The sequence below is a fragment of the Apus apus genome, chromosome 3 (genome assembly GCF_020740795.1).
Source record: "Apus apus isolate bApuApu2 chromosome 3, bApuApu2.pri.cur, whole genome shotgun sequence".
NCBI lineage: Eukaryota > Metazoa > Chordata > Aves > Apodiformes > Apodidae > Apus > Apus apus.
This window is the reverse complement of record NC_067284.1, coordinates 98596347-98608254: the sequence shown is the minus strand read 5'-3', so window position 1 is coordinate 98608254 and position 11908 is coordinate 98596347. Positions and strand designations below refer to the sequence as shown.

Sequence of the window (11908 nt, the reverse complement as noted above, 5' to 3'; positions counted from 1 at the left end):
CAAAAGTCTCACCCTTTTCAACAGATGGTTTACAAAGTAGTTTACACATTTAATAATAATTTTCCTGCATTAAATAAGGGCTAAGAGAGCAATTATATCAAGGTGAGATTATTCTTCAACAGAACTTTTCCACTGCACTGCAGTAGGTAGCAGAGGAAGTAATTCCTAACTTATACCATCTGTTGCTGCTTTTTGGAGCATTAACTGCATCTGCAGACAGCACAAACTTGCGGAAGATGTTTCTGTAGTTATTCAAGCTACTGCTTGGATGTTACATAAGGAATCTTATCCCTTCATTTCCATACCATTCTTCAGCAGAATCACAGATTTTAGCTATTCCTATCGAAAGACACACGATTAGTCCTTGCTTTGTACCCATGTTCTCTGCAAGTCACTGAGATTTGTTACAGTAGCTCACTGCAGCTTAAATTCATGCAAATAAATTACAATAATGAAGACAGTAAATTACCTCTCTCGAGAACTTTCTGAACTTTGATATGGTTAGCACAGAAGCCACTGTACAATTTAAAGTGGTCAGCATAATACAGAAAGGAGCCTCCAAGGGAAAACAGCAATTTCTGAAAACAACATCAAAATATTAATTTATTACTAGGATCCTAAATAAATGTTCAGGCACATAATACTGAGGCTCAATGGTGTGATTATCTGTTATCTTTCTATACATATCCTGTAGGGTTTTTTTTATATATATATGAAAGTCTGCAATTTTCTCCCTGAGAAGGTAACCCTACTGTAGCCTTTCTGTGTCACTGTATCTTTCAGGCAGCACAGAAACAAAGGTCAGGAGACATGTAACAGGGTATGTTGTGCTGGGAAAATACAAGAGCAATAGGAAGCAAGACATTAAAGTGCCAAAGCCAGAAGGGACAGTGAAAAACAAACAAAGAGGATTGCTTTCCAACTGTTTTCCTTCTTTCAGGCAGGTGGTAATTACAGGGCACCTCTGATGTTCTTGGATGAAGGGGCAGTTGGAAAGATGTGGGAGGGACTGAATCATGAGGGAGATATTTTTAGAAAAATGCTTCCCAAAGCAAGATAAGGAAGAGAATTAGTTAGGAATGAGAAGGGGAAGACAGAGGAGAAGGCGGAGGAGAGCAGCCCTCTCCCCTCTTTTTAATCAATGTTTGCTCCACAGTAGGCAACAAGCATCCAGGAGACCTGCCAGCAGTCTTGTCTGTTCCTGTGACAGTGACTCCATCTCCAGGGAACCTACTTCTTCCAGTTAGGGCCAGTACTGAGTGGTGCTACTGTGGGCAAGATACCAGAGTGAGGGCACACTTCGTAGGCCCTTTTCTTGGGTGTCACAACATGAGCAACTCAAGTGGCATTTAACAGGAAAAGCCTCCCAGTCTATAGTGTTTGAACTGGGCACAGCAGGGAAGAGCACAAGGGAGGGCAGAATTCAGTGCAGTGACAATAACCTTTCTACAAAGGAGTTCTGCATCATAAGCCATCTCTCTTTTACTGCATACTCAAATTCTACTTGGCATCTTTCATGTTGTATCCTCTGCCATGGAAAGAGGATGATAAACCCATGAAAAATAGCACTTATCTTTCACTGCTGAACAGGTATCTGAAAAGCTTCAAACCAAAAAAGCAACCATATGAAACTTTAATATGGGTTCTCCAAGCTAGAATTCCACAAACATTTCCAGGCACACTGCAAGGTATTAAATGACCAGATCTTTACCCGGAACTGAGATGGTGTTTCCAGTGTATTAAAATCTGAGGAAGAAGATATCCCGTCTTCAAGAGTCTCCAAAAATACCTTCTGGAAATTCAGCATTTCTGGCAGACTGCCGAACAAGGACTCCATCTGTGGAAAACATCGGGCTCTGAAGTACAGCACTTCGTACATCTAACTGTGGTCTTACAAAATCACTCCACTAAGGAGCTGTGACACACAAAGAGGTTGCAAAGGCTAATAACGTCTTTGGTAACACTTTTCAAACGGGTTTTATAAAAAAAAAGTAAATAAAGCAACAAAGAAACAAAAAGCCAACCACCCTTACCAAAAAGCAAAGATTCCTTAGCTATTAAGTCAGCAGAACAATTACCCTTTAAAAAAAAAGAAGTGACACACACACCAGACAGAAAGGCACTGACTGGTGTAATTCCTATTGTTATGTTCCTTGCTTGCTTTTTCTGTTGTGCTGTCAGCAATGAAAAACCCAAGTGCCAAGGTCTTAACCCATAAAAGAATGCAAAGCACATCTTTCAGTTATTCCCTCACCTCATCCTGGGTAAGGAATGTTTCACTTTGAAGGGGCTCTAAGTATAGCTCGAAGAGGCAGCTCAAGTCCTGCAAGAGAGAAAATCTGTTCACTTTTTATAGAACAGTTTGAAACTGCTATTTTTATGACTGTGGGATAGGGGTAATTTTTCAGAATGAGCTAGAGATACAATTCCTTGTCTATAACAAAATCACCTGCGTGTTGTTAGCACTAAAGTGATCGCTAAATTAGACACATTTATTTCAGTGTAATATTTTTGTTTCAACCTTAAGGCTTTACAGCTTGATTATAACAAATAATATTTTAGTAGAGCATGAGGAGAAAATGGCATAGATGATGGCTTTATAAAGGGTCCATGTATGTGAATAGCATCAAATGTTTATAATCATGCATATTAGATAAACCACAGAAATAGCCATTCATTTAAATATCAGTAATAATATTCAGAAGGACACATTTTAAAATCCTATTAGGTATTAAAGTGTTCAGTTGTGTTGTCAGAAGGGGTGTGATGAAGGGCTTTTTCCGTCACTTCTTCAAATAATTGGTGTCACTTCTGAGAACTTACTATCCCATACCAAAGCATGACAGCAGGGCTGGGGCCCACTGCAGGGCTCTCCGACCTTGAGAAAAGAAACAGCAGAAATTCTTATGGAGAAGGAATAATTATTGTCTCCCTGAGAATGCTGTATGTGTTATCTGCCAGGATTTTGCCTGGTGCAAAATTTCACCCATCAGTGACCTCCATGGTCATGGCCTTTCTTCCAGTGACTCCCCTATAAGAAACATTGGCTGGTCTGTGTTCTGTAGTGCTTCCTCAAGCTTTACAGCATATGGCTGCATAAGTGTATTGGTGGAGGTGCTAACAACAGACTGAAAGTGTTCTCTTCCATATGCATTATTGCAGCACGTCTTTATATCTGTAATTATGTGGTTTGAGATCAAGTAAAGTAGATGGTTCCCCCTTGCTGAAGGTCAATGAAATCCATGCTTTCATGTTTCTTTTGGCATCCAGTTACATGAATCTGGGGTTTATAAAAAGAAGGGACATATACCTAACAAATTACAGACTAATCAGTCAAGAAGAAATAACATGTATGAAGCTACAGCCAACTGGAGTTGTGCCTTTCAGTACATTATTGTTAAAAAATAATTATGCATTATTTCCCACAAATAATATTTTTTTTTAATAATTTGTAGGAGAATATATTATCTTCTACTACACAGAGACACAGATGTATTTTCATTTTGAAAACTATGGAAACATCAAATCAGCTAGAACTAAAGCTACCAGATTAAATCCCACAGCCACTGTTGCAGGAGTGAGCCCATTGAAAACAACAGGAATGATTAGATAAGCAGACTCTGTAGGTCATGCCCCTTATAGAGGGCTGGTAATATAAAGCTAAGCATGAAATACGTTAAGACAACCCACAGGTCATGGTCGGACAAAAAAAGAAAGCTGCAGCTATCCAGAATTGTTTGAGTTTTTTTTACCTTGACGTAAGATTTCTCGGTATCCATAAGTTCTTGGATGACTTTCCTCAATCTATCTGCATCAGAAAGGTGGCGAGCCAGTGGCCGTGGAGGTGTATCCTGGTTGTCTCTCTGTCCTTCCATACTGCTTGCTTGGGCTTCTTGGAAGTTTCGGCACAACGCGCTGATCTGTTCTGCACTCTGTTAGATGAAAAGAAAAAGACAAGCACTGATGTTTTAGAATACAAAGTGTACTACAAATATTTTTAAATTCTTCAAATTTTGGTCTTGTTCCAAATTTGGGGACCAAAGCATGCCATATTTTTTTCTCAAATACGTATCCTGGTAGCTTTGAACAGCTTGAATTTATAGCAGATCCAGACCACAGCAGTGAAATGAAATTTTCCTAGTGATTTTCCAGTGCAAATTATATTCAGTCTTCAGATGCAAGCTCATGGGATGCAAAAGATGAGAAAGCACTCAGACATATCATATACTTAATATGACACTAGCATCACACTGTTTTCCATCTCTCTTATTTTGCAACCCTCACTGCATCGAAATAAAAATAATTAGTAGATAAATATCTTCTAAGCAACCAGAATAACTTATGTTTTTCATCTGTTACCTATACTGTGTTGGGTGTTTTGTTCAAACATTGGGATACAGAGCTGAGGGTTCAGATTCAAATGTCCTGGGTTGCCAGAAGATGGTTAGATGCTCTCTTTCCAAGGAGACAATTACCAATCAATATTTTTTTTGCTGTCAAAAACACCAAATGGAAACCTAAATCTTTGAGATTCTTTAGAAGAATGAGAACTATGAAATGGTTATGTGGTTTGCTCTTGCACGACCAGCACTACTATTCAGGAGTGACTTTTACAGGCCATTTTATGCTGAATTATTTCACTATTCTCTCTCTTATATAACATTTTCCTGAAAGCTAGACTATCACTACCATTACCCAATTGTACCTTAATAGCTGTCAGTATGCACCTCTACATGAATAATTTCTTCAGTGCTTCTGTCTTTCAGACACTAAGATACTGCACAGTTGCACACGACATGCCATGTATTAATTATCTCCTATTTAACAAACGCATTCAAACAAGGGCTACACGACTGCTGCTTTATTTCAGTGGTCTTGTTTCAGTGAAGAAATCAGGACATGAGAGTATTTCAGAACTGTCTTAATCTGTACTAATTTATTCCACATGCTGTGTCAAGTGGTCCTTTTTTTATCTTATTCACCACTGATTATCTTTGTAGCTAGGTTCACCAACATAGGTTCATCAAAAGAGCAAATGCAAAAGTTAGTCTGAAACTGAGCTGAGCTATATGAAGCATCCTGTAAGGTGGAGGCTAAATGCACTAGCAATATTAAATCTCAACCATTCATGTGAAAAAAACACAGGTAGATTTTCATAATATGATTGTTAAAATACTGAATATTTGCCATGTAGTCCATAATACTCTGCAGCTTCTCAGCCCCTAGCTTAGAACAATGACACCACTATCAAAAAATTGTTGTTTTCCTCACTAATAGGTGCAACCATCTTCACAGCTTGCAGGACTATGAAATTTAGATACATGTAGTATTTACAACATTTATTAGGACCTGACAAAACATGACATAAATTGAATAGTGTTCGTTGGAATTAAAGCTGCACACTGAAGGAATACACTTAAAAAACAGTCACTCTGTGCCACTAGAATGAATTAGTGTTTTGAAAATAAATCACATCTTAATTTAGGAAACGTATTTTAAAGCAATTTCTAAATACCTGAATGAATAAGTACTTGAGTTTTGTTTTCTTTTTTCTCATGTCAGAAAGTTTTGTATTTGTATCAGAAGACTCAGATTTTATGCTCTACAGCTCAAGGTACATGTGGGGATCTTGTTTTACATCAACTTGATGCCTGATCAAGGACACGAGATCAAGGATATGAAACAGCCTATTGAAAGCAAGTCACAAGCAGCAGTATCAGGCAGTTTTACAAGGAGGAGTTAGAAGTCTTCTGTTCCACTTCAACCATGTTCCCACCTAGGGCAGGCAGACATTGAACATGCTATGTTCTCTATCCTCTTCAGTTTTGGGGCCAGTGCTGTACCTGCCACCAATCATAGAATCATAGGTCATCTCATCCAGCTCCCCTGCAGTGCACAGGAACCTTTCTAATTAGATGAGGTTACTCAGAGCCTGGTCAAGCCTGGCCTTGAATGTTTCCAGGTATGGGGCCTCCACCACATATCTGGGCAACCTGATTCAGTGCCACTGAACCAAGATAAGAAAGGATAAGAAAGCATATGGAAATAGATTATACTCCTCAACACAAATACTGTTTGAGCACCTACACAACATGATTTTGGTGTCAGAAATTGTTCCACCTAAGTGGCCTAAGCCTAAGGCCCAGGATTACCTCTCAGCCATTCTGCCAACATGTCGTGATTTTTACATATTTTAGTATGTTCCCGAACATGTAAGCACTTTGTATTTGGCAAGTCTGGCATTAAAAATACCGCCCTTATCCTGCTGCTTGTAGGCTCTTGTCATTTCTTGTAGTCTTGCTCCTCTCTGTCCCTCCCTTTGTGGGAGACTTTCAAACTACGCAATATCCAGACTTCATTCACACTCTTTGTACCCACATTCACTTTCACGTTCACTTCTACACACTGAATGGATCATAGAAGATGTAGGAACCCATTTTGCCAGTGAAACCACAAAGTGTACCTTCAGTTCTTGAGCAAAAGCCCCATATTCAGGAGAAAATTCATAATAACAGATAAGTAGAGAGGAATAAAAGCTATTCTTTTTTCACATTTCTTCTCAAAATGCCTTTACCTCCCAGGACATGCACCCTGAGCTGAAGAGTGTACACTGTGGAAGCAACGGACTTTCTCCAAAGTCCATAACTTGAGGTTACGTATGCCACTTTCAGCAACATTTATAGGAGATTGCAAGCAGCTTCAGCTTACCTTTGACACTGAAAAGCAGACAGATAAGATTAAAAATGCAAAAATTCAGACTAACAGTGCTGGAGTTGAGAAACACAACTGGAACTTATGCAGCATTTATAGAAAAAAACAAATACTTGCATTCCAGGGACAATGAAGTTAAGCAGCACTGTACTGTTTTACTGGCCATTTTCACAGATTTTACAGCAAAGCTGAATAAACTGTCGTACAGACCCAGAAGTGAGGGGAAGCAGCCTCCTGCCCCATACACTCTCAGCCTCTAAGAAAACAGAAGGACGTGTAGAAGCAGCCTTGAGAAATTTTGTTTTCATCCCTGCATGTTTGCATACTTAGGTGACACACCCTTTTTCAGGGAGTATTCCCTGTGAGTGAGGGTTGCTCACAATAACCTTGGGAGGGACAGTTCCAGTTCACATAACTGTCAGCTTGACCCACAACTGTAAACTGCCACAGTGGTGCTCAACTCATCAGATGGAGAAAAAGCATTTTCCATTTTCAGTAATACTCCTGCTAGTATTATAAATTATTCCTCTGAAGTGAACAAATGATACTCATACAAGGAACCTTGTACAGATTTTCTTTTCTCCTAGCAGATGACCATATCATAGTTTGAGGCTGCTCTATCCCCACCAGAGTTAAAAATCTCCATAAAATTAATTGGTGAGAGAGCACAAGACATTAATCAGCAGTGGTTAAGCAGTAGCACAACAATTTCATGGCTATCCTGTGACATTCTACTGAATGACACTGACTGAGCGTAAATGCTGCACAAGGTCAGTTACGTTATGGTGTCTCTGCTCATTGCTGTTTATTTCACCCTTGTTTCTACACCTTAGGTACCCTGTCAGCTGATCGAGGCTTGTTTGAAAAAGTGATGGAAAGGAGTATTTTGGGTAGGCTTAGAAAACTTTTCAGCCTAACAAAGACTTCTTGGTGAGGGGGCAGAGGGGTGGCCCTTGTTAAACCCATGCATGTCCTTTGATAAGGTTTAAGATTCCTGTATCCTTGTGCAGGACACTGCCCACATGGAGATCAGCAGTCCTTTTAATTCCTTCTCCAAAGAGGAAGCATGTTCAGTAAACATCCTGCAGAAATGGATTAGTCTTATACCCTCTAAAAATGAACAGATAACAGCTCAGCTCTGCCTGATTTATGTATTTCCAGGAAGACCAAATGCACCAGTCAGCAGAAGAAATACAATCACATGGGATTTTGAGAAGTGAACAGGCTTTTTTATATCCCTCACTTTTTTAAAAAGGAAAGCTTTTGGAGATGACCATCACTTTTCCTTTGTGTTAAAAGATACCTCTCTTCAGTACAAAGGCAGCTCCTAGTGGCTACCATTGGGGGTTTTTAGTGAGCCATCACTTTACAGACTTCTCTGTCATCCTCAGACTGGGAAGCACTTTGTAACCAAGTAATGTAAAAGGCTAGGAAGTCACAGGTCTTAGCTTCCTTAAAGGCTACTGAATAAGGCTGCCACACGTTACACAATACAGTACATGCACCTTTCTAAATTTTTTTTAAGACTGAAAAAATGCCAGCATGTTTTACTGAAAACTGCCTTGTGAGATTTTTCAGCACAGGTATCTGGGCAAGACTGCTGCTCAGCTTTGGGCAACAACAGCTAAAATAAAGCAGTAGCCCTAGTCATCATTTTTTTTCTGGTCCTTCTTTTCTGGTCAACTTCAAGGCCACTCAGAAAATGAAACTGTTGCTGACTGACGCTGCTGAAATGTGTCAGTCTGTTTTGTTTAGCTGTGTCTCTTGCATTGCTTTAATTAAAGTGTTTAAAACATTGTTAAAGGAAAGGTAGTTTTTAAAAACAAGTGTTCATTCAGATCCTGTGCAGCCATAAAGCCAAGCATAGTGAGAGTTATGCTTTAAAGTGGGAGAAGCAAACCCTCCATGCTGCATTATGAAAAGCTGCCTTGCCAGACACTACCAGGCCAGACAACAGGGGAGAAGTTAAGGATAAACTTTTGAGTCAGAATTTTTCATTTACATTAGCAAAGTCAGCCTGTTCTGGTAGAGCAAGTAGGTGTCACCAATCTCATTAGGAATCACAAGTACAGTAAGAAGAGGAGTTGATGACCTAGTAACTGTTTCCTGACAGTGCAGGTCAAGGCCTGAAGGAAGGCTGAAGACACAGCTGTGTAGAACAGCTAAGGTGCAAGGCACCTGACGTGGTACCCGTGTTATTAATATCAATTACATGATGGGAAATCTTCACTTTCACTTGCCACAGAGAGAGATGCCTGTTCTTCTCCTTGGGTACAGAGGGAGAACTGCTGGTGACTTAGGTACATAACTGAAACGCTGGTTATAAACCAAGCCACGCAGCAGGGAACTGGGCCTAAGAGCCTGCATCAACCAGGTCCCAAGGACCAGGAGTTCCCACTGAGTTAATAGATGCTGTTCTCAGCATCTCTAAAATCAGTCTCCAAAGTCATCTGACCAAACACATACCAAAGTCAAAGGCAAAACATTTTCCATCACAGAAGGTTAAATCCTGGCCATAGTGAATGTAAAGATGAGAGTATCAGGAAAAGAAAGGGAGAGGAACCTAGACAGCCCAAGTCACAAAAAGGAGACTTTCTGGTAGTATTAAAGCACACAATGAACATTTTCCCAAATCCTGATCTTGTGAAAATACTGTCATCTCTCCCTCTTATCCTTACCCCAATGTTCTCAATCTTAAATGCAGACGGCTCATGTGTTTTTCTTCCACCTGTGTAATGTATTTACAGCCTTCTTATACTCCCCCAGCAGTACCTTGATTATAGCTCCCTTTTTCTACAATTCTACACTATGTCAAAAAACAGAGGAACAGTTAAAACATTCAATGCTGCAGTTATTTCCAACTTTCCCTGAAAAATCTCACTTAAGTCATCCTACTTCTTGTCAAAATCTGGATCATGACTTAGGCTGCATCTGACAGAGGCAAGAAATAACTATTTGCTTGAGCCCAGCAGCAAACAGTGCAGGCAACCAACTCACCCTTCCCTCCCCCAAACTTCAAATAAGCCCACACCTCTTCCCATGCAGTGTACTGGTAATAAACTCATCCCACAGACTACATGTTACCAGATTCCATTAGTTGATTATTAATCCTGGGACAGCCACTATTTATCAAGTACAGACAGCTCATGCAGCCCGTCACCAACCTTAGTCTAATTCAGCAGCAACCCCCCAGCTTAACCCACACGGCTGCAGAACTCACCACAGAAAACATCCTGTGCAGGGAGCCGTACGCTGCTGCTGCCTGCTGCTGGGTTTTGCGAGCCAACGCTAAACTCTTCGCTCTGGTTTTACTCCTCCTGAAGGCGGGCATTGTGGCTTGTGAATACAAACTTTGCCAAAGGAAAAGGCCCCTCAGGAAGGAAGCCACAGACACTGCGATCCCCCGTGAACACACCTTCTCTGAGCTCAGCTGCACAAGTTTCTCTTTTGTGCGGATTAACAAAAATCAGAGGCGCTGTCAACGTGCCAGCACAGTGCAGCTAAGCAGCGTACGAGAGCACAAACAGACCTGCCATGCCCCCTGTTAGGGCTACAAATGCAGAGAAAATGTGCCAGATGAGAAGGGCTTTTTTATAAGCAGTTTGATATCGTGAATGCAGGACAAAGTGCAGCTATAGCAAGAGAAGATGGGTTTTATCTGCCCAGAAGAGTACCTGCTTCTGTACCCGTGAAATTTACTGCATAAACAAAACATCAGGTGCTTTGAGAAAATTAGCCAAATACCTAAAAATATCTAGAGGGTGCTGACTGTCCTGAAGGTCAGAGTGAATTATCAATGGTACCGATGCTCTGTCAAGGGTATATGCCATCAAATAGTGCGTTATACAAATGCTCTTACAATGATAAAATTATAATCAAATTGGCAGTTCTCTGGAGGATTCCTTTACATTGTTGTGCTTGTCCTTTGTTTGAACCTTTTAGTTGAAATTAGAGCAATAAAAAGACATTTATATTGTGCTCAGTAATAAATTCAGTCTTAAAAGTCCCCATGTTGATATATTTACACAAACCTAATCAGGTGTACAGATAGATTATTCTAAAAACAATGTAACTTTACATAAAACATTGTAGGACATGACACCACTGAGCTGAAGAGTCACGAGACTAACAAGCAATTAATTAATAAAAGGAGGACTATACCAGTGGCATGATAAAACACAGTAACTCCCATGTTCCCTCTGTCACAGCACTGTGCAATGAAGCTGAGCAATAAGGCTTCATTCAGCACTGCCCTCGCCAATGCCTGTTGCTTTTTAGCACACTCTTTTCTTGAAACCAAATGATACACCAAGCCTGGGTATTAATATCCTTGGTTATGAGTGTGCTGCTTCAGAGGCTTCAAGGATATTCATGTTCATATAAGCAAGGGAATAATGCACCCCTTTCCCTTAATTACTGCAATTAAACTTACATCCATCTCCTTCCAAATCATTAGCGCAACTTGACAGCTCAGCATTTGCCAAAGAGTGAAGCTCAGCTGCTGAGCGGCTGCCTATCAGAGGAACAACTGTGCTGGAGCCCTGAAACAACACACTGCTGATAAGGCCTGCAGGATGCATTGCAGTAGTAGGAACCTCTTGATAGCTGACAGACTGTGCCTTTCCTTTGGAGACAGATACCAGATTCAATGGGTGAGAAGACTATATAACAGAAAACTGAGGGAATGGTCTTGAAGAGGTAAGAGAGGTTTTGCCTGTTCCCTGACATTTCATTTTTCAATGGAGGCACAGTTTAAAAAGCCAACTATGTAGACTACTGTGTAGCATGCACAAGACTACTCTGCTTATCCACGATTACTGGCTGCCTCTGCAGTAGTTCACAGACCCTAGGGATCCACAGAGCAAGTCTGAAAAGAATAAGAATAATAATAATAATTTAAAAAAAAAAAATCACTGTGGAAATGAAAGGTTTACAGTACTGCATATGGCATTTTTTAAATAACACAGGCCAGGTCACCAGATCTGCATTTATTAAGAGCATAACTATACTTTCTGTAAAAATACTGTTTCTCCATTTTCTATCAGCATGAGTTGAGGCAATTTCAAGCTCTGTTTTTGTAAGAGGTGTGTGTTAAAACACAGCTCATCCACTGGGACTGGGAAAAAAAAGGCTGCTAAATTTCAGGTCCAACCAATATCGTCAATCTTGATGAAAAACCATGACAGGCCTTTTTAAT

General features: G+C 40.2%; 1 protein-coding gene across 4 annotated transcripts in view; it reads right to left on the bottom strand.

Annotated features, from left to right (window-relative positions):
- The window catches only part of TIAM2 (TIAM Rac1 associated GEF 2), a 140239-nt gene that overhangs the window by 7857 nt on the left and 120474 nt on the right, over nt 1-11908 (bottom strand). For 3 of the 4 annotated variants that reach the window (XM_051613430.1, XM_051613427.1, XM_051613428.1), the window contains 4 exons: nt 3753-3932; nt 2255-2323; nt 1712-1837; nt 470-578 (listed from right to left, as the gene is read on the bottom strand). In XM_051613430.1, coding sequence (XP_051469390.1) covers nt 470-578; nt 1712-1837; nt 2255-2323; nt 3753-3932 — 484 coding nt within the window. Of the gene's footprint in view, nt 1-469; nt 579-1711; nt 1838-2254; nt 2324-3752; nt 3933-9931; nt 10174-11908 lie in introns of those variants that run through there. The other variant, XM_051613429.1, reaches the window with a different exon arrangement.